We start from the raw sequence: 24,732 nt of genomic DNA on the forward strand, positions 1-24,732 counted from the left end.
TCGGTAACAAATGATAAAATATTTTGCTGCAACTTCTATTCAGTAATCAATTACGTCATATATAAGTAGCATAGATAAATTAGAATAAACGCCTATTATTTATTCACAATTAAAATGGGATATATTTGAATATGAACAAAGTAAACTAATGTGCGGCAGATGATGAAACAGTTCGCTGCATCGCGTTTTGTTCAGCTGATATCACATGCCATTTATCTAGGTTTGATATTTGTCTTCTTCAAAATCTTTCTTAAAAACAAAATTCTTAAAAACAAATTGTTCAATTTATTTTAAAACAAAATATTCATTACTCTATGTTTAATTTGCATTTTGGATTCATCATTTTTAAACCAATATTTATATTATATTAATTACTATTGACTAGCATATCTTTTAGTAGAATAGCAATCAAAATTGAAATGTAGAAACAAATATCTTTGGCTTGTCTTCCACGTTCGAAAAGTTTTGTTACTATGAAATACAGGAAAAGGAACGAACGATGTCACGAAAAAAAGTCAAATAAAGATACGGTTAATAAATTGGAATTAACTAACAGGTATAAATATTTCTTTTAAATTATATGTAATTTTATATTAATTGATTGTTAAGCGCCAAGAATTGTTTAAAAATAAAAGAAAGTTTGGATAACTCAATCATAGAAATAGTAATCAAATAATTAGAAGGCGTCAAAGAAATCATGTCAATAACCGACGTCAACCTGGTCCAATGCAATATGTATTTTATGCCATACTTAATACCGATTTGCATATGAATCGAGGAACAGCAGCGGCAAATGTAAGCGTGATATAAATATAAATTATTTAATAATTGCCACAAAATAACTTTTAAAATATACATACTTAATTTAAATAATGTAAATTATACTAATTAATTTTAGATAGCAGTTGGTTTAATGCTCCTTTATAATATAATAGACACTGACCAGGTGAAATGTCAATATATTGATAGCTGGACAAAGAATGGGTATTATATGCTATACTAATTTTTCTATATTGATGATTGTCTGTAGCAATCTATGATATTGATTTTATATTTAACTTTTAACTTCTCTTGCAAATAAGAAGAAAGATAAACGTGATACATAATTCATCTAATCTATTATGTAAAAACAGACAAAGAATAGTAATCTTGAAGGGATATGACCACAGACATTTGAAATACCTCCAACAGGAAGTAAAATTTATAGCACTCGGAACGTACGCAGTTCGACAAAGGTGGGGACGGAATAAAGCAATCATAGTATTAACTGTTTTTGGACAAAAAGAAGATTTGGAAGATGTTTTCGAAGGATTAACATATTTACGATAGTAAAAGTTAGTAAAAAATAAACCCATAATTTTGAATACCAATAAATAAAGTTCTTCCTTTAACTCGTCATATGTATAAATGCATGATATTCTACTTTTATCACTGGCAAAGTGGTATGTAATATCAGTTAAACAAAACGTACTTGCAGCTCTATAATCTATATTAATTTATAATCGACAATCTATAATCAGATATGTTACGACCGTTCGCGGAGAGACGCGGTCGCGAGGAAAACGCGTCAGCGAGAGGCGTAAATTCTCGCTACGATTCGGTGAATCGACGCCGCGAAGTAGTCGTTCCCCTGTTTCGGTTAAGATAACAGAGGTGGTTAAATGAATATGACACAGTAGTAAGTTATATTTCAACAACTTATAACGAAGGCAGTTACACTGGTGCGTATGTACGAGATGAATGAGTGACTGTCTGCGGGTGTGTATCCCCGGTGTGTCTAGCGCACGGGACCATCGGATTTGTTGGTGACGATTTTAGTCAGGAGAGTGAGGGAATAGGCTTCGTTGTTAATTGTTTAAACGAAGGGTCCTAACCGCCCTCGAGAGAAAGTGGTTAGTGGGAGGAAAGTTGCAGCGTACGTGAGAAAAACTAACTTTCCCTTGTCCAGCCGTGGTGAACAATAGTCTTTAGAAATTCTTCGGAAATAGACGTTTGTTTGGTTTGAAGGACCTTTACTAGGAAATCTATGAGATTTATGGAAGGTACTTGAGGCTATTGAGAGTACGCAGTGAGTATCCGAAGACATGTGATTGCCATCTTGCCCGCGGTGTGTGGCCTCGGCTAGGTAGAGTGTTACGCGACGTAACAACATACAAGGTACAGATTCCATGTATAATAGCGATTTGAAATAAAACTAAAGTCTTGTATGAAATTACAAATAAAGTGTATGGCAGAATGTCCTATGATCAGAAATGAACTATAGAATTTTATACTACTACAATATCTCATAAAGCATTACTTCATTACGCACTAGTGCAATTATTATTTTAATTACTTATGTTGCTTTATTTAGCGACGCGTTACATCTGCTATACAGATATATGTACGTATATGCATATGTACATATACGTATATATATACTTAACTGTAGTGATGTAGTGTGGAAGAAAAAGAATGATTAAGTGAATTTGATTATCATTCCTACTAATTGGAATAAAAATATAAAAATAATATAATGTTCATGCCATTGATAATTTCGAAAATGAAATTATTTATGTGGTTAGAGCGTTAAAAAGTTAACAGCACATTAGGTTATCTTGAAAATCACTGTTTCAACCGACGTTTATATAGATTATGCATAGACGCGTACTATAGATGCATGGAATTTTTTATTTTCTCTGCAATAATAATGTGCAATTTTATAGTTCTACACAAATCTTTATAAATCGTGGAACACGAAAAATTATTTCATGTTACATCTAAAATGAGTTATTATTCGTGCTATCTCTTTACAAATTATATGCTCCTAATACGAAATCGCAAAATTGTCTGAAAATTCTATCAATATCTAAGAATTTGTAGTAATATCAATGATTTTGTACCAGGAGAATATAATTCATAAAGAAGTGGCAGGATGAAATACCTACTTAAGTTATCCTACTAATCTGTTTTACCGATTTCTAGGTTTGCAGAAATTTTGTACTAATGTTTTAAAGCTTTGCACTTACTTATGCATACTTACCTCAGAGAATAGGGTGTGGGTATTGGATACAGATTGGGTATCGATTAGGCACGGATTGGACACGGATTGGACACGGACTGAACACGAATTAGGCACGAATTAGACATGAATTAGGCACAAATCAGGCGCGATTTGGGCACGGATTGAGCACCGGGTCTTAAGAAGATTCTGTGAAAAGTATAAAAATTATATTTTAAAATTTGATCGTGAGTAATTAATTAGATTGTGAATCACTAATAGTTTCTTTGATCTTTCACTAACAGGACACAGATGGATCCTGGCAGACTCGAACGCCACTTATTTATATTAAAACAAGTGCCTGTTTAAAAAATACATTATCTACATATGCATGTAACAAGCACATATTTTAACAAGCATATATTATTAAAAAAAAAAAAAAAGAAAAGAACGAGTCACAGTTCATTTACTTAGCTATTTAATGTAGCGAAGGCAACTGAAGCTTTGGATCTGATCCTTTCGACATTTGCTCGGAGACTGGCTGAAACTGATCAACGGTTCAATGTCGAGGAATGTTTAGATTATCGGCACATGGTCCGTCGCGATTATTGACAACTGACACGGGTCCTCGAGAAAGGTTTCCACGTTTATCGCGTACAATATAAATAAAATGTGTAATATCTAACTAAAATGTCCTTAGAGATCTAAAAGAACATACCATTCTATTTTTGGAGATTTAATTGCGGATATGTAATATTATTACATACAATTCACTTGCCAATTAACGTCAAATTGAAAATCACTGTAAGAAACAATTCAGACAAGTGTCAGTCTTCCTCTATCACACCCGCTTCATACCAGCATTAGCTCCGCCCTCAAACGCCCGGTTATTTTAAAAATTGCTTCGCAATAATTCAGGTACGTGAACTAGATTTAATTCGAACATTTTCGTGAACTTCGATACTTTATATTTTGAGTGAACTGAGGTGCCAGACATTCAAATGAAGTTTAAGTCTATCGAAGCCAGCCGATATTCTTTATTCTTTATTGAATTGCGAGTAATTGACGCGTACCTCATGATAATTGAATTGAATATAATTTCTCTATTCGCCATATCAAATCCCAAAGAGCATAAGAAATACTCTGATTTTGTTCTAGTCGGTATTTCAGAATCCGAGAAACAAAGTTCCAATTTGATATCACGTCGAACGTCTGTCCTTAGTCAATGATATAACTGAAGTTCATATAATAACAGCTTAATGATTCTGTTTATTATATACGTTTTCTCGTTCATATAATAATAATTTACATTCAAATAAATTAATTTTGTTCAAATAAACGGAACACATTCAAACGAACTAATCGTACTCGACATAATATTATATGTGTAATAAAACCTTCAAATGGTCGGTATTACAGAATGTGTGGCGTGGTCACAGATGAGATGTATGTACCGTAGATATGACGCAAAGTGCATCTTTATCGCTTTCTACAATTGAGTTATATTATAGACGTATAGTTGAACTTTAACCAATGCCCATATAATATCAGCACAGATGTGTATTTAGGCGATGATCCTATATTTTCAAAATTGAGTTCCTTCGATGGATTGCAGGATTTATCATTGGAGTAATTTTGGATGTCGGTATCTCATGTGCCTGGTTGAACATCAACGAATATTGCAGATATGCTCGATTGTAGCGTTGCATACGATTGGCGAATATTGCAGTCGAGGGGGAAGAAACAAAAAACAGAACTGTTAAAGCGCCAAAGGTTGCACGCGAAGCGGCGCCACGCCCGCCCCACCATATGGGACTTTTATTCAGAGGGGTCAGAGGGGAGGCAGTTGGTCGGCGCAGTCGCTCGCCGCGTTTTATGCAACCAGTCTTGCTTCGGAGCGAGTGAGTCTACTCCAGCCTTTGACAGACGAGGAAAGTGTGTGTAGTGACATCGGTGTCTGTCTGGTCGCTTCTCGCTGATCGCTCTTGTTAATTGCACGACCGACTGTTCCGTCGAGACAACCGATTCGGCTAGATCCGGTTTTCTTCGTAGTTGAGTCAGGACACGATCGTGTAAACGTCCGTATTACGTATATTTTCGTCAGTTGTGTATACTGTCTTTGCCGGCAACAGCAAGGCAAGGTTTAAAGGCGGTGTCGGTTGTGTATTCGGCACCCTTGGCCATCGTGCAAAATTTCACCTACTGTCTACTAATATAGCTGAGAGGTATACGGGTTGCGGACTCGCGTGTACCGATCGGAGTGCCAGTGCGACGACAATCGGGCGTGCTAACACGGGTGTATTATCCACAGCTGTGTACATATATTATATGTGTGTATGTGCGTAACGTGCGCGTAGAGGAAAACGAATTGGCCGCTATCGGTGGAAAGAAAGGGATAGAACACGAGAAGAGGGTGGGAGAACGAAGGCGGCCGTGAATCCACTATACGCGGCTACGTTCACGCCGCCGCGTATTTCACACGGCACGACACGAAACAACAGCACACCGTCGGCCCAGGCCTACTGAGGAGAGAAACGAAGCGTATCTGAATACCGAACGAATTATTACGAATTCGTATAGCATTGACGCGCCTTTTGGCGCGTATAGCCTCCTCATTCGGTCGACTTCTTCGACCTCCCCGTTGCTACTATGGCGGACGACGAAGTTCTCTTCGACGAAGTTTACGAGCTCTGCGAGATTATCGGCAAGTGAGTAACGAATTCGTGAGAAAGAATGAGACAGCTGCGCTAGTACTATGTAGTATGAGTCATGACTAGGGAGAGGGAGCAAGTGTCAAAATGCGAAACAATTCAAAGGAAAGGGTGAAAGAGATATAAGATACTATACTTTGACAGGCGAACGATACGGGAATGCCTATGTTACACGTTAATTCTTTGATATGCGTACCGTGTGTATAGCATAGGTTATGCGTGTTCGTATTGAATCTGGGGACAGTTGCGCGCGCGTAAGCATGTACCGCGTGTAGAAACGATGACGTATATTTGTTGACTCAAAAGGGGCGAATGGGTAAGTAACAATGCAAATGCAAGGAAAAGGTGCGTGTTGAATAAGAAGTCTGGTCTACGTGCCTATTCATGCAAGTTTTATTTCAAGTCTTTATAGGTTGTCTCTAGCAACGTGACCCACCCTTTCGATGAAAACCCATGAACCATACTTTTACCTTTAAACTTGAATATCGTATGCGCAAGAAATAAAATGCTGTCCTTATATTTTATTGATGTTCTCACTAGCAGTTAATCGTTCATATAAATATTTTAACAATGCGGTTACATGGTACGCCCAATGTTCTGTTTATAAGTGGGTAGTATTTAGCAGTTACGAAGAAAGGCGAATTTTAAACTACATCTAATAATAGAAAACAAGTATTTTATATTGCGTACTTTTGAAAGTTTCATTCTATGAATGGAAAGTAACGTAATAACACCTTATCATCGTATCAGTTGTATAAGTGCGCACTCTGAAATGCTACTGATAAAAATACCAGTGTAACGATACAACTAATACATGAATATCATACATTAATATTTGTATACGTTTTTTCTAGTGAAAAAACTGATGTGATTGATTTTCTAGTGAAATAACTGATACAGTATTTTTCTAAGAGTGATAAATATAGGATAAAAAATTTAGCAGTTAGTTCTCATTTCTTCAAATTTTATAACTTTTTAAAAACATAAAATTTCGAGATTTGTATAAAACAAAACCTTCAGAAGAATAACTTTTGCAATATCTGTTTATCTTTGTATTCTTTTACGATATAAACTTTTTATTTTATATTGCAGAGTTTATAGTATTCGTTACAAAGTGAAAGTAAAAAATTTATAGATTGTCTGATTTTGTACATTTTGTTTTTTTATAATTTACAACATATTGGAAATTAACTTTTTAATGATGAAAAAGTGAAAAACAAAATATTATAGATAGTTATTTCTTTGTATGTAAACAGAGATTCATTGTCGTTAAGTGTGAAAAAGTGATTTTGATATATTTCCTATATTTTTTATTCTAAAAATTAAAGTAGGCTCTTAGTATATTAAACCTTTATTAAAACATTTATGTTAAGAATAAAATCTTAAGGAAAAAAGATGTAAATTGTTTATATAATGAAACAATGAAAAATAGTAAGTTATGTCGGAGGAAAGAAATAGAAACAAATGTGATTCTGATATTTGCAATTCACATTCATCTGTCCGTACATAACAATTTATAATTCACGTACATAGCATCTGTCCCTGCTTTGATAAAATTTTCATTTTGTAATCGACGCTTTGTATTACACAGTATCATTCACAATTTTTTATTTCAGTGCTTGAAATTACGCAGTTTTGTCTCAATGAAATGTAACAAAAGCAAAAGGGCATAAAACGAGCTCAGTAATAAAATACGAACCTACATAGAACTGCGCATTGCCCTGAAACTTCATATTATTTTTCAAATGTGATATACTGAATCATATATAGGCTACGAGCAATACTGTCACATGTTTATAGATAACACGTTAGTTTCAACTTCACTCTCGTTCGATGGAACATTTCAAGAGCTTCAGATCGTGTAAAATCCTGTGACGAACATGCTATTTCGAAATCCTCGTTACATGACCATAAACCCTCTAAGAAGTAAATTCACATTAACTTCCATTAATTCCCTTTGCTTTCTTTTTCTTTTCCGTAGCACATGAATTTTAATGTTGATTAAAAATTCGATTTATCCGAGTGAGCACTTCGACGAAAAAAAATTGGAATTTCAAGAGCTTCAACTGGCGTAAAATTCCGTGATGAACGCGTTATTTTGAATTTCTTGTTGCACGACCACTAGTCTTCTAACGCTAACTATTATAAATTTGAGTGAACTTCCATCTATCGCTTATTATAATTTCATTTCTCATTTCTTCTGACTGTATGCGAATTTTAATGTTTATTAAAAGTCCAATTTATTTGAGTGAATGCATTGACGAGAAGAAATTGGAAATGTGTATCTGAGAGGCAGGGAGAGGGAAAAAAAGCGTGGAAACGTTGCAGCACATACGTTTCCCTGGGCTCGATCGAGCGACCCCGGAAGAGAAGAGTTCCAATAAATACACGAAATTGCAGTAGCAAGCCTTAACGCTGGCACATACCAGGTAAAATGCAACTTGGCCAACACTTCTTTTACGATGCTCGCCCTACTTTTCATCCCCCTCGTAACTCAGTCGTCGAGGGTCGTGCATACAACGGCTCTGTCTACATGTTTTCTGAGAAGTTAGAGTAAATTCTTGATGATGGAATTTGCCCTTGAACTTAATTGCAGCCGGTTGTCCAGCGTGTTGGACTTAGGAAGTAGCGGAAGCAATCGTTATCATACATTTCTCTTGATGCGTTTGATATGGCACGTATGCTTTTTCTTCAATGGATTTGTTGGTTGAGCAAATATCAAGCTCAAACGATCAAGTTCAATGTAATGAGATACTGAACAAGGAAAAGATTGAGGTCGAAGTGGTCGGTACGCGATAGGAATTGTATACGAGAGAACACGCACTCTTGGGAACATTATATTTATATTTCGGAAATTTCTATATTTGTAGTATAATGGAGAGACTGCGCAATGTTGTAGCGTTATTTTTTCAGTTTCATGCGATTTTTAAAAACAGTACCAAATTGTATATCGTCGAAAATATTATTTAGTATTTGCAATATTTTCTAATATTTTAACATACTGGAAGTTTAATTTGCTTTGTAAAAATCAAGAAATATAGTGAAGTTATACGTGGAATACATGGAATATGATTGTTAAATACCATATTTTATCATTATTAATTCCATGAATGCTCCGTTTTATTTAATAAGCTTCTTGTGATATCAAACGATACTCTATATGTAATATTACGTTACATAATTTTGCAGAATTATTTTTTACAATGTCTTTGCACAGAGATATTTCTCTTACGTAAATCTTTCTGTATAGCGATACAATAGGTTGTATTAAAATATTTTCTACGTTACAAGTACATATGTACTTAAAATTTGTGCATTGTGCATTCATCACAGAGCGCACCTTCGAGCGCTCTATAAATACAAAGCCGTTTTAATGGGTTTTCCCTTCTAAAGGATTATTTGTATCAAGCAGTTTCCTCCCCAAAGTGCAAATTTCTCGCTAAAGTTTCTCATCATTTGGGTTATCCGAATAGATACTCTACATAAGTTCTATAATTATATCTAAAAGCAAAGTAGAACAGCAAAGATTATAGAATTTCGATCCAAAACAATTAATTTTTTCCATTATGTTATCACATATCAAATTATTTATTTTTCTATTGAAAAAAGATTTTTAAAGTTATATCAAAAAATTCGAAAAAATTATTCATTTCGATTTTTAACTTCTATTTCTAGAAATATCTTTTGCTAGTATCAGCTTAAAGCACATCATATTTACAAAAATGTGTTAGATGCCATTTTATGAAAATCTAAGATAAGATATAAGTAATTAATTTTTGTCTACAAAAAATTATTTATTAAGTGTAACTTTTCAAGGAATCTGTCTGGCCTTCTTATTTGTTCTTTTTATGTACATTATACGAGTAATTTATTTAGTACCATAGCAATAGATGCACTATTCGTTTCTTACATGTATGTAGCTCTTTGGCATATCGCCAATTGTTACCGATGATGTGAAGTTGGATTCTGCTTAATAGAAACGAAGTGTCATCGATCCTAATGAATCGCGTCTAAAATGGAACGATACAAAGTCGACATTAGCTAAATGTTTGCGAAATGTTTTTGTCGCAATATATTTTGTGCTCTACATTTTCTAAATGTATCTTAAATAACAAAATTTATATATATCTTCTTATTTATTACGTTATTAAATATATATTGTTAATATTACATTATTATTACTTCTTTGAAATACAATGTAATTATAGAAAGAAGTAGAGTAAAAACCATAGTTTAACAAACAAGATGCGAAAAACACAAAATTCTTTTAAAATTCTGGTGTTAATATCCAATAAAGTGTCAGAAATGCATCTGAGATCAACTTGCTAGGAAGTTTTTGCTTGATATTGGTCAAGTATTTCCCTTTTAAGCACTCATACCCTTCCTGTTGATATATCGTGAGTCCAATATAGTTCCATTAAAATATCGACCACATCCGACTTCGATAGCCTGGGAATTGATGCTTGAAGATTATAACAGACCAGAACGAGATTTCCCAAGTGATGTCGCATTAATATCATTGCTGTCAATCTGTTCTTGAATGCATGTTTTAAAATAAATAGTCGTCTAAGATAATCGACGGTACAAAATAGTGGTCGAATTTCATGAATTTCTTAAGTACTATGCATCCTACAGAGATTTTCTAAAGAGTTTAAGGATAAATAATCGACTTGCCCTTTGCCATTACCATCTTTGAACAGGATATTGATTGTATGCTGGTTTACCATTATCCGCTGTGGTCATTAGCCCATGAATGACTGTATAAACTTCGATGTCCTAAGAATAGTTTAGAACGAAACTTCTATGTTCACCTCTCTATCTACCTCCATTGACGGTATTCCATTGAGGAACAGCATTTAAGTACGAGCAGCTAGCGTTATATTGGACATTATATAGCTACGTTTGATCGACATGGTCAAAAAAGAAAGAAACTATATTCTAAATTAGTACAACTTCTTATGATATCTGAGAATTAAAAAAATTGCAGTAATAGTTGCAATTCCTTGAAGTTTAGAATTGCTACATAACTTAGATTTAGTTTAGACAAAATTGTGTTGCATTGTCTTTTTTTCTTTTTTTTTATTTAGTCGAAACGTATGATTTAATGACACAACGATGGTTGTAGTTATATCTGACCCAGTTTTTTGTGAGAGGATACCTATATTAATGAAAAGTTGCAAATATTTCGTGTATTCGGAGCAACTGTCCGTGAGTGAAACGCTGAAAGTGGTTTTCTTTGTTTCCGTACGTTATAAATAGAGGATATAACGGGTATTTGTGGAAAGCAATCGTATTTATCGCGGATCTCATACATGGTATCAATTCCCCGAGGATTTTTATTCTAAAATATTGATAGGTTCCGATGACTGGTCGGTGTGAACAGTTTTAAATTACCGTAATTCTTATACCTATACTGTGTTTATAACTATCTTTACTAGAGCTACGTGATGAATACGTTTTTAAAAAATATATAAAGTTGTTGATTTATTATTTCCCCAAACAAGCCTGAGATAAAATGTTATTAACGATCAGAATTGAAATGCAAATGACTGTAATCCATCCTTGGAATCATTAAATTTGTCAGAACGTGTCAAATATGTAAATAAATTCAGTACAAATAATTTCAGCAAATGTTTGTTGTTATTGATATATGTAAATGAATTCTGCGATACTTTCTATTCAAATTGATAGATCATATTTTCTTATGCAAACAGATTTATAATCTTTTAAATAGGTTATAAATTAAGAAATATAGGTTGCTGTGAAAAATGTCCAAAAATATAAATAAATATTACATTATTATTTTGTTAGGCAATTAATATGTCTAATAATGTGTTTTAGGTGATTCAATAACCTGTAAATAATGTGATCTTTGTATTCATCGATATTATCCCCTTTTTGCTTGAATCGCTTTTTTAATTCGTTCGCCTGTTTATGATGTATTGATGTTTTGTTCACTTCACGATCGAATTAATTTTTTATTCGTAGTAGAATTCAAATCCAGTAGCTACAAAGATACGTCTGTGCATGTATTAAATCGTTCATAAATAATAGTTTTAAACAACTTGTATTTTGTATATAGGATTAATTTATTTGTCAAATATAAAGCTTCACAAATTTTCATAATTTGCATACTTTAACAAATCATACGCATTTCTCATAAAAATTAGTTTTGCATTAGGAAGAAATTAATTATCCTAGTCGTTCGTAACATCTAAAATACCTACTTTGTAAACTCAGATTCTAGATACAGCTTGATATAGTTTGATAATCGTTCGATTTACAATTCACGTAATCTTTCGATATTATCAATACTATTCATCATTACTTAGATTCATAGATTTCTAGTAGATTTTATTAATAGAATTACCTACACATTTCAATTCAGCAATAATACCTATCCTGAATCAATTTTCGCTAATATCTAACGGTAATGATTTCACACTGCTGCTAGAGAATCCTCATAATAGAACTACGCATTAATCCTACACTAATTATTTCGTTGAATGTTCGAGACATACGATGGTAACTAGAAATGATAAAGATATTGACGGTTTCAAGGTGTTAACAGCAATAGGAGCTTACTGTACAATGCTTTATTTAATGTACGTCAGTTATTTAATGTATATCAAGGGCAAAATGTATTTTTGTCCTGTACGTGAAGGATGACAGACTTTAGAGCTAGGTCGATGCGAGCGTGTAGTCGAGGATACTGAAGTGAGAAAGTTTGATCCTCTCCAGTTCAGAAGTGGTATTGAATTGCTGAAATCTTCTTGGCAGATCACGGGAAAGATCACTATGGATGCAAACTGACATTCCATTGTACCAAATAAATTTGGAATTTTACACTTTCTATGTCAGGTGTCAAAATTCTCCAGATTTTCAAGCCAGTAAAGTAACTATGTATATTAGTTAGTTATGAGAATTGAAGATTGTGATTTTCATTTTTTTTTTTTTTTTTAATAGAATAATACGGTGAATCATTTCCTTTAATGAGTAACAACAATTAGTACAAAGAATTATTTCAAGGATCTATTTTGCTTTCAAAACTTCCAATATCGTCACGCTGGTTTATAACACACTTGGAAAAAAAATTATGCAAATAAGTATAATGAATTTATGTATCAAAGAATATATTCTTAGAGTTATGTTGATAGTATTTACTATGAATATCTATGATATATTTGAATATAGGAGCAATTGATATTTCAATATTAAAGGTAAAAAAAACCTCCGCATAATCGTATGGTAATACAAACGTAGATTTCCCATTGGCATTCTAAATTCGAGAGAATAATATAATTCTCCTTTTCAGCGTGTAATATAACAAATTGGCAGAGGATTTATTAAGAACGGGAACAGCATCTAAACTATTTATCGCGTTTTGCATATGCCTTGGATCTGACTTGGCTAATTTTTACGATATGCATATGATACTAATTTAGATGCAGAATATATTATAACGCCGGTTTAGTAGAAGAATCATTAGAAAGTCGTAAATTTGAATATATTTGTAAAAATTAACTTTAACAATTTACTACTTTGTGGATAGTGATGACAGAAGTATCATTATTTTACCCAATAAAGTTATTTGACGAAAGAAATGGCACAATTTATAGAATTGTTTCAACCATCTTGTTAATAGAACAATATTTTATTAGATACTCCGAGAATCTAATATTATTATTTACATTGCAAAAGAGCATTTTTATATTAACCCTTAAACTGTAAAATGGATATTCCATGCTATTTCGGGCTATTTCGACCGGGTTGTGTTTCTCACAAGGGAGTAGGTAGAAAACCCTTTTTTCTCCCCGTCTAAAAAGTGTTATTTGGCGAAAATTTTGCGATAACTTTAATTTAGAATGTTTGAAGATGTTATATGAATCTTTTGGATTGTCTTAACATATGTTGCCTACTGAAAAATTCATTGAACATAAAAGACCCACGTTTACAGTTTGATGGTACCGTAGAAAACGTTAACAAATGATTGTATTATTAATCGCTCCTTGTTTCAAATCGATATTCCTGAAAAGTTTCCTGTATAGTTCTATATCACTCTTTTACAAGTGTGCTTAAGATCTTAGGATCTATAGTTATTTGAAGGAAGAATTGTGCAAATGTTTTTCTATGACGCTTGTGACTCTAATTTAATGTTTTAATGTTATGAACATACAGAGATCTTTTTTATTATATTTTTCTTAGCTAACGTTATGTATTCCTCAACAAGGTCTCGAGCTTTGTACAATGTCTATATATCTGAAATTGCCGTTTCGTTTCTTAAAACATGTAAGCTTTAATGCCTGACCGACTTTATGACTTCACTATATCTTTTCTACCGACGGATAAGCGTTTCTCAGCTGTCTGCAACATTTATACAAAACTAAATACGCTCACATCCTCGAAGCTTCTTTATAGCTCTTCTAGCTTCTTCTCTATTTCATAATACATAATAAGTTTCACTAATAATTATATTCGTAAATTGCAACTCATTATCTCTACGACTTCTCGATTCTGACCAGCTAACCCGTAATTTATATGAATTCAATAACGCGGAAACAAGTGAGTATGGAGCTAGAGTATCATTGTCGATACGGCGTGGCTTCGACGATGTACTTCATCGAGCATCCTTTCTGTCTTCTCAAATGCGCCTCACCTAATTCTGTTGCAATTCAGTCTGTGGTTTTGCACAATTTCTTGTTTAATTGTGCATCCATTGTTACGTAATATCTATTCTGTTATCAATTTTGTTATAATAAACAGGAACTCTAAATTATGATTCAGGTTTGTTTTATCAATCTTACTATAGTAAATAATTGGTTCTTTATCTGCTTAATAGTGTGGAACTTTCTTTGTTTTTAGAATTTACAAATTTTGAGACATAACTCGGATAAAGAGATCAACTGATAGAAAGGCTGTCAAACTCATCTTAAGCAATAATATGTATTATATAAGCAATAACGTATATTTTATATTATATATTAGGTATATCGATAACTCAATCATTGTAAAAAGAAGTTAGTCTTGGTAAGGTCTTAGTAAGTGATTTAAATTTATAGTCTACTGATTTTGTAAGGAGCTCGGAGATACTACTTTTAATCAATAAGTCTCACCCATCCCTCACTTTTCCAATTTAATTTGTCTCTGGGTGTGCAATTGATATAACGGTAAAAAATTAACATAATGAAAGAATAAATTATTTTATGTAAAACAAAGGATCAAGATTCATATGTAAATTCAAACATAAATTAATATAAGGAACAGATTAGGATTAATTTTCCATTAATATGTATATTTTAATATGTCGAAAAATTTAACGAAATATCCGGAATAATCAGAATATTTATAAGCAATAGTGTAAAGCAGGTTAGAAATTGCTATAGTTACTAAAAGATTTAATGATTTCCGTATAAATTAAGCAAGTATAAATAAAAATTAAATTATAAATGAAAATAAGCGCATATGGTATTGTACGCTAGATAGTATTGTGTATGTGTATGAAAATGAAATGGACAGCAACGAGGCGATAACTGTTGTCAAAAATTTGTGTGATGCTTCCAGGTAGAATAGTATAACTACCCATACATACCGACAGTATGTAAAATTTCGATCGAGCGGTTGGAGTCCTGCATGGCAATCATGCATTGGATGTTCTACGCATGGTTCCGACAACTAGTGATGAATGTTAAAAAAATGCTTTAAATTGAGCATCTGTCAATACAGAATGTGAGATATATGTGAATGTGAGATGTGGTAACTCTGAATATGTAATATCGAACTTTTGGTTTTATTTTAAAATACGATATATACTATACGTAGTGCATATCTATATGCACATACTATATATGAGAACTATTTTAACCGAGTAACGTAGTATATTTTCGTTTATTTTATTAATAGAATTTGTTTTATAAATAGAATATATCTATCTCATACTTGTTAGATAATTACAATCATTTTGAACATTCACTATATCTGTATTAGGCACGACTACAGTTACTTGACAAAATTCATAATATTTCAACAGTCATTTTTTTAATATAATCTTCTCGTTCCTAAATTTGTTAAGATACAAATTATTCTATTTAATGTAAAATTGTGATATTATATTGTTATAGTTATTGTCCAATTTAATGTAAAAACATAAAATTACAAATCTGTAACTTTTATTTTGCCAATTTAACGATGTTTGTGAATTAGTAAATTATTGTATTAAATTAGTTAGTAATTTTTTAGTTAATAATTTATTAGTTTTAGTTATTAATTAATTAGTTAGTAAATTATTGTACAAGAGGATCCATTGAATCGAATCAATTAATCAAGGTATTGGAAATAGTTATTTCAAAATAAGCTGCCAATAATAATTCACTATTCGGGACGTAAGTCTTTCGAGAACAGTCATACGAAATAGTTCAGTGTATGGGATAACAACGCTAGTAGTCCATCGTTCAGAACGAAGCACACAGTGAATTGTCATCCACTTGCTCTTTATGTCCAACCAGTTGTCCAATATTAATTTAGCGAGCGACCTTTGTGAGAGAATTGTAAACCAGAAAGGTTGTCTCGGGATTTACAATACTGAGAAAGAGATAATCCATGCGGTTTAATCGTAACGACATATATACGTTATACACACACACATGTGGTATATAAACGGTATATCGGCATATTCTGCAAAAAAAAGTCAAATGATGGAGATGAAATATTTCACTGTATTATTATATTTCTATTATTGGATTACTGGACATGAAATTCTTTTTTAAATATAGTTGACCACATTTAATTAAAATAATTCCAATGCACTTTGTCAATAATTAACTAATTTCGTTATTCTACTATCACACGAAAATTCTATTTATTTCTGATACAATTAATAATATTTGTATTATAAATCTTTTTACCACTTAGTATATTTACGTAATTTATAGAAAATGTATTGTTCTTTGATGTGATTGACCTGACAAATTCAAAACCAATAATATCGTACATACGTATAATATAAAATAAATTAATTTAATATTATATTCTTTTACATTTATCGTTTCTTTTATAGCTAATTTGTACAATACGTTCAGATGAAAAATTGTATTTAACTACAATTTTTTCTTGTGAGCTAACAACCATCCAGTTATGAAAGATTAATTCAGTACTCAGGTATGATTAATTGGCAATTTCTGCCAAGAAAGCTGTTATCACGTGTTAAGGATGGTATATAACAGTTCTGAAATGATTTAAATATTGCAATATACCCTGGATATGATTCTACAACGTAACCGTAGATTTCTTTCATTTCACGATTTTTTTTTAATTAAATTAGGTGTCGAAGATATCCCGTTTATTACTAACAGATCCGGAAAGATTTTCTCGTTTTAATCTACTCATACCTAATCGCGATAAAAATGAGAAATATAATTACTTAATTTTTAGTAGTATTCATTAATGAAAGCTAAAAGTCACTACCGCTAGAATGCCTTAAAAGAATTATTCTTCATTTCTCATGAGAAATACAACATTAGTGCAATTTTGCATAGGAACTACTTTTTAAGGATTTACTTTTTTACGTATTTTTATCTCTCCTTTCGAGAGGTAATTATACTTCTACTCCACAAATTATATTGTAGCATAAGTCGTAGAAGTAAAAAAAATAGACTTAAGAAGCGATTAAAGCTTGAACGTATGCATATATTACCATTATAATTACCGTAAATTGTTTAAAGCCATATTCCAGGACGCAAATGTAGATAATATTACCGAATAATATATATTAGAGCGTTACGATTCGAATTAAAAATGTGCCCAGATATACGTTTATTTTTCGAATTCTTATATTACTACTTGTTGTAATTGAAACTTTTGATGAGAGAGGCTACATTTTACTTTTTAAATTTATGTTTTAATTTATTTCCCAAATTTTGTCATTTGTATTTTGTCATTTAATTGACAATAAACGAGGAAGATGTTTTTCAATATTGGAATGATATTGAAATTTAATGTAAATAATTGCAGTCATTTTTGTGCAATAATAGCGAAACAGTAATCGATTGTTGGCCCTATTCTCATATTTTCAAATATTTGTAGCGTTTTTACTAAAGTAATATTATAACATTTTAACGATGCAATTTTTCCAATGATTTTATATTTGAATATAGTACTGGGTCATTTTTAACGTAAAACTTTCTATATTAATAACATTTCTCATTTAATATTTCTCATGTTTTAAACGTTTGTACCGTTCTTATTAGATTGTTAGTAGCTGAACATTTCTAAGAATTTACTGTTGAATTTTAAACTAGTTTATTTTGAGCATCGAGTTTTTCCATTTTCATAATATTTCTCATTGATGTCTCCCGTTATACGCTTTAAATATTCCACCATCTTTAATAAATAAATATAATATTTTAATAACTGAATATTTCATGCGACTTGCAATTTTAATTAGGTAACTAGGTTATTTTTAATAACAGATTTTTTACTCATGTTTATCATATTGGTATTCGATATCAAATTTCAGTATCCGGTATGAAATTCTTAGAGTAGTTTTTTTTTTAATAAATAACTTAACTGCTAAAATACGGCGTGAAAAATATTTCTGACAGGCATAGTTTCGCCGTTAATTGAAAAAAGAGAGACTAAATTCAGTTTACTGTTAAAAGGTAGCAAATTTAGAAAAGGGTAATTGCTACAGCAAACATACAAAGTAGTTTGAACAAGAATAGAGTATCGAAAGTAGATAACTGATGTTTACGCATACAAAGTATTAAAAACATGCAAAGTCATGTATGTCAAACATCTGTGTTATATGGGCAAAGCTTATGCAGAACATATGCAAAATGTATGTAAAGTTAAAAGGGATGCAAGCGATTTAAAGACTTTAAAATTCTTTACAAGCATTCCAGGAGCTTCAAGATAGCTATTTCAGTTGTTAAGGTTAAATTCGCATGGGCGCTTAAAATATTGTAGTAGAATAAGTACAAACAAATAATGTAGACGATACATTCTCGGATAATGAATACTGAGTTACGCGATATAGAAGTAATGAAGTCGAAATGCAAATGATTATTTAATGAAAACAGTTACTTTACATAATATGTTATCATTAACGTTATAATTTGTTAATTAGATGATATAACATATTTACGTAAGTATTTGTACAGTATCTACTTAAGTACCTGTAGAATTACATTGTACAAAATGTTCCATAAAATTCTGCAATTTTATGAAAGATCAAATTAAGGGCGTTTATATGTCCTATTAAAATAATTCTTTGTATGATTGAAGATTTTATAAATGATTTTAAAGATTTTATTTAAGGAACACTAAATAGGAATGGCACGTTAAAAGCAAAGATGTGTTTCAGTCATGCTTGAATTACTCGGAATGAGCGTGTAACTTGTAGCAGTAAACGTGTGAAGTTCAATTACGATAGCCTGAGCTTTGATTTACAAGTCACGATAGGGTTAAATATGATAATTTCTGCCGTCGATACGAATACTTCAATTGCAATCTGTTTACAAAGTATATAATTTGTTTAACGAGGCAACGAAACATTATTTCTTAAATAAACGTTTCATGACATTGTAAAATGATGTTCACGAGTCCAGTTTAAATTACATCAAAATATAATTTTTGTTGAAAAACTATATAATGGTTAAATTATTGATCATTATTTCTGCTCCATTAATTTTTGAACTTCATTATTGAATCGTTATTTTAATAGTCACCTCATTAGGTTAATACCCTTAACAATTTATAAGTTAATGTACTTAACACAGCATACATGTATTACATTATGTATTATATTCCATAAAACTATTCTAGTAAAATATATGTTGACATTCTTCTCATAGTAACGAAGATCGACAAAATCACAGCCTCAATAAATCATCTCCCATAAATGGGATATGGGCGAAGTATAAAGTTTACTGTATAAAGTAATGATATGGATGGAGCTTTTGGGATTTCATTGTTCGCGAAACCGATTTCTGACTGATGCCATATTCATCCGCTGTTTCAGGCTGGGGTATTGTATGCTTTTACTATGCCTATACTTATACCTACATTCACCCCTTGTGATCCCACATCGAATTTAGTCTTCGTGTTCTACTTCGTTCGACATTTTTCAGTTTGCATATATAGAACAAATTTTATCGTGTTATAAAGTTGATTCAATAGAAAAACATTAGTATATTTCTATATATAAAAAAAGTTCCATTTAATTTACCGAGAAAAATTATGTCAGGATTAAGCTGATTAAAAATTAATAAATCATCACTAAAAGATTATTTCTTCGATTTAGATGATACGTGGAGTACAATCAATATTTTATTATGCCCTCTTTTATACATAATGCATTATAGAATATGTAAGAGAGTCTCATTGACGATTCTGTCTTGATTAATTGACGTTTCCGCCTAGGAAGTTCTGCTAGTCTTCTGTTCCTTTTTAAACGGATCCAAGTTTTCTACTCTACGCCCACAGTAACACAATTTAAATTATGCACTTTGATCGAACGTACAATTACTTTGTGCATGTCCTCATTCTATTTTCTCACTTTCTTTTCTCAAGCATGCAACGAATTTGTAAATCATAAGTACTACATTGTTTCGCATAGATTTCCATAGATATTGGTACTCTTTAGCTTGAGCTCTTTTTCTTGGTTATTTTCTTTTTCATGACTATATAGGTATATTTCGCAATACATTATGTCGAACAATAGCTATGTTTAGAATAAATTAATTGTCAAAGTTCGAACGAAACTTATATGTTAATGTATTATTTTGTTCGGCAAATCTGAATTTTAATTTATGAATTTAAACAAATTTCTCATATCTGCTGCATCTCTTATGTCTGTCATGTCTAATCTTATGTCTAATTATTATTATCGAATGTTTGGGAGTCATATAAATATTTAATGTGTCAAGTATCATGGATTTATAAATGTAACACAGAATACTTTGCAAATTAATACATCATTTAATTCTCACGAACAGTATTATTTTTTTTAAATGTTTCACATCCTCCTCAGATTTAGACACTTTATTTATCTATATACATTAATAAGACAAGTTGTGAAATACAAGTTCATCGCAACGCACATTACTCAAAGAACTAATTCCACCCGGTATCTATCTCGTAATTACTTCGTTAATGAGGCTTGTCCCTGTTGTAACAAATGAATAATTTTAGCTATTCAAACATCACGACTGTTATTTTGTATAAAACAAGAACTCTCTTTAATTAATGTATCTGCTTACTTTACCTCATCAACGTGTACTTCTCTAAATACCCACAAATTAGTGACGCTTTACTACTTTATTTTATACATATAAGTAGAATGATCTTTGGCATTAAATCAAGTCGACCGTACTCTAATGATGCAACTAAACAAATCTTCTTTTAATTTTCAAACTGTTGTACTTTAACCACTGAATGAATCCTTCGCAGAAACACGACTAGTGTACGGAATATTCATGTTAAAACTCCCCTTACACAATCATTACAGTAGTCTATTTGATATTTACTAAATAAACTCCCAGTATTAATTTGTCATATGACGGGGAGCAGCGAGAACTTCTATCTAGATTCTGAATTGCACAAGGAAATTGGACGTGTATTTATACGTCTACGTATGGTATACATTTTGTGTGGTTCTCTCTCTCTCTCTCTAGATAAATTGCTCCTGAACATTTGATTATGCATTGAAATGTATGAAATTAAAAGATATACAATCAAACTGTTTATGCAATTTTAATGTTCTATTAAATTTTATTAAGTCCGGAGATAGATTATATAAAAACAGAAGAATGTATAAGTTTTCTTATTTTCCGTAATATGTTACTTTAGGACGTAATTTGAATAATTTTCTAATTAAAAAATCGGATAAATCTTCATTTCTGCTTAGAAGGTTAGCCGAAATTTTTTAGGATAATATAGCATCTGTGTTTTTAGTTTATTAACTTAGTAATTGTTTTTTTAACATAATATGACGTTGTTTTACCTTTCATTATATGTAAGATCATTTTCACGTAAAATCAGTTTCCGTCTTTATAAATATGATCTTTGAAGATGTGTTAATTATAAACATAAGCCACTACTTAAGAAATGTCTCCTCTTATAATCTCTCTTTTTATAGCTCGTTTTCTTACGATATATTACTTCCACTTATCTTGGTTATACATCTTCAGAGAATGCTATACATCCCTTTCATTAAAAACGATTTCTTCAATACAATCTTCCTTGTTATAATATTACATACGTAATATGTTATAATATATATATATATATAATTTATTACTATGATTTTACATCTTGGTATAAATTAATAAATTTTTCAAACAAAACATTTATTACTCAGTTTTTGAATTAAGAAATATTCTTCAGTGGATCTTTTAATTGAAATTTTAAATTGTATATTAAAAATTTGTGTGTACATAATTACATTTCATCGAGAAGCGGCGATAATAAAAGAAGTATTTATCATATGTTGAATATGAAAAAATAAAGAAAGCCGTTCTTTTGTAGAGTACAATGCTTTGACTCTCAATAGCAATTGACGTATTATATACCCGGAGTTAAATAAACTTTTGACTAAACCTTTTAATGGGTCACTGTAAAGCAATCGTCGGCTTTTTCTTCTTTTTTATTAGCTTTGTCCATGCATTTCTGGGAGTCGCTGAATTAACCGTTGTATGCAACACAGTGAGCGAAAATTTAAAAATCGGAAAAGGTCACTTCACAAACTCGCGCATCAACTTTTGATTGGCGTTTTAATTACTACCACTTAAACTTCAATTCTCGTGACAAGTCGCGTAGGGAAAAGCCTAGTTTTTTCTTCCACGGTCGAATCAATGGCTTTAGTTGGCAGATCTACTATATTCTAGAAAATCGCTTTCCGCAAACTCGTTAATCCATCGATCTTAATATTTAAAGGGAAAGGTAAACTTTTAACCAAATATTTTATAAAAAATCATTTAAAAAATGGATCGTTGTAAATTTATAAAATTTTAACTTCGAATTGATTCTTATGAGTAACCTTGCATATACTTTTATTTGATTTACAAATATTGGAATTGTTTGGAATTTTAGAGCCTACAATCAATCTATTTGGTCTCTCGTTTACTCGAGAATAAAGAAATATTATACATTTATATAATTCTTTGCATTTTTTAGCTTTTTTCTTGTGAAAAGTTTTATACATCTACTGCTGCAATATGCAGAATTCGCAGCCGAAAGCAAACGAACTACATTTACCTACTTAATGCTATCTGAATACAAAATATTTTTTAAGTTTAAATATAAAGTATAATAGGAACGTTTCAGACACAAATCATATAAAATGGTGTATATAAAGCTGACTGTAAAACCTCGGTGACGTGCAATAATACCTTGATATATTAAAGTTGAAGATCTACGAAATTCTTGTCGATAGTTCCAACAAGCAAAAATAAAGCTTCCAATTTGTGTTTGAGCAAAGAGAAGAAGAAGAACTTGCTATATACGCTCGTTCCCATCGTTCTCTGGTCCTACATTCCTACATGGTATCTTCGGTTAAGACGCTTTCCTTTGATTCCTCTCATTGACCTAATTGACTGTGATCCCAGAGGTCTCACTTTACAATTGGCCGATTGTCGGTTGAAGATACCTTAAAAACCTCTATTTCTCACTTTTTTACATTAAATCTTCCTAGAAACCTGATTTTTGTTCACTATAATTATACAGATCTGCAGGATGAGTCTTCTAAAACTAACATTTGAGATATGTATTGTCAAAATTCTTAATTATGCGGGAGGATGATTTAGACAACAATTAAATGCTTAGTATAATTTCATGTGATTTTTTATTGGTTGACGTGTAGAGATTATATTTAACATTAAAACATTATTAAGCCATTCGTTTATGTGATATTTTCTTTAATGAGGAAACGTTAGTATATAGTATAATTATGTAGAGTGATGTTTTTTTAAATTAAACGTAATTTTTTCCAGAAAATGGTACAATCTAATGAGTCAGATCAAAGTTTTACCTTTCAGGTAATATTTTCTCAATATTTTACTAAAAGATATTTACAGGAATATTTCTTTTATGCTCTTCCATGTATTTAACGAAGATCGGAAAATGACTTTCTGTCTCGTTCCAATGGAACTGGGAAGTGAACACGTAGAAATTAAAATTCTAGCAAATTCTCAAAATCGTAAACGAATGCAGATGAACATAAGTATTAAAGAGATGCATTCAAACCGAAAAATACGGTCGAGTGCACATCTAAATATTTGATGAATTTCCAGACTCCAATTTATTAAAAATGGAACTTTTGATGAATGAAATTCTATTCTATTTTTTTCAACGTGGGCACTTAGCGAGGATTTCCTTTTATTTAATTGCAGAATGAATTAAAAAATTATTTCATAAATATTTATTCTACTTGGACTATTTATGAGGAAAATGTACGCACTTTATTAATTCATGTAGTTTACTATAGCAAATTTTTTGTTAAATATTTCTTTTTAGGACAACATCATAAATAGTCTTCTAACAGTCAATTTGCCACGTAAGTTATTGTTATCTCGTTAAATATGTGAAATTTTGTATTATAGCTTTCGAACTATATTCGTATGTTTAAGATAAAAATACTGCATGTAATGTGACACTTATATCCTTAATGTAACAGATTTTACTTTGTCGTAACGGAAAATCTTTATTTATACTCTTTCTGTTTATGCTACTTAATGTTTCATACTTATCTACTTAATAAGTTTTTTTGGTAACACTTTTTTATACTGTAAACAGATTACGATGCTCGAAAGTTAATTTAAAGCGTCACAATGTTTGCCATTAATCGATAGCTGTTAAGTAACAACGAGGTGTCGATAATTTCTTGTAAAAAGTGGGACACGAACAAGCACACCTTCTTATTGGGTTACTGCGGTTGAAGATTGTCGAATTACTGCGCTTTTACCGACGAAAGTTGAAGTATGTCATTTTGCATAATCCATTTAATAACAGAAGGTATGGAAAGAATGGAAAGGTGCCAACTGTTTGAGA

At 31.4% G+C, this 24,732-nt stretch overlaps 2 protein-coding genes across 10 annotated transcripts in view; both read left to right on the forward strand.

Moving 5' to 3' along the window:
* Positions 1 to 648: 648 nt before the first annotated feature.
* Positions 649 to 1,329, forward strand: LOC117234439 (the record flags this gene model as incomplete). Its single annotated transcript, XM_033495637.1, has 3 exons — positions 649 to 795; positions 899 to 984; positions 1,134 to 1,329. Coding segments are annotated over 3 exons (429 nt in total), but the record flags the coding sequence as incomplete, so codon positions are not given.
* Positions 1,330 to 4,859: 3,530 nt separating this feature from the next.
* The window catches only part of LOC117233747 (peripheral plasma membrane protein CASK), a 260,101-nt gene continuing 240,228 nt past the window's right edge, over positions 4,860 to 24,732 (forward strand). For 7 of the 9 annotated variants that reach the window (XM_033494308.1, XM_033494324.1, XM_033494343.1 and 4 more), the window contains exon 1: positions 4,860 to 5,688. In XM_033494308.1, the coding sequence (XP_033350199.1) occupies positions 5,630 to 5,688 (59 nt within the window). In that variant the 5' untranslated portion in view covers positions 4,860 to 5,629. The remainder of the gene's footprint in view (positions 5,689 to 24,732) is intronic. The other 2 variants (XM_033494348.1, XM_033494362.1) reach the window with 1 other exon arrangement.

This window comes from Bombus vosnesenskii, unplaced genomic scaffold (assembly GCF_011952255.1).
Source record: "Bombus vosnesenskii isolate JDL3184/JDL3185 unplaced genomic scaffold, Bvos_JDL3184-5_v1.1 scf7180000013263, whole genome shotgun sequence".
NCBI lineage: Eukaryota > Metazoa > Arthropoda > Insecta > Hymenoptera > Apidae > Bombus > Bombus vosnesenskii.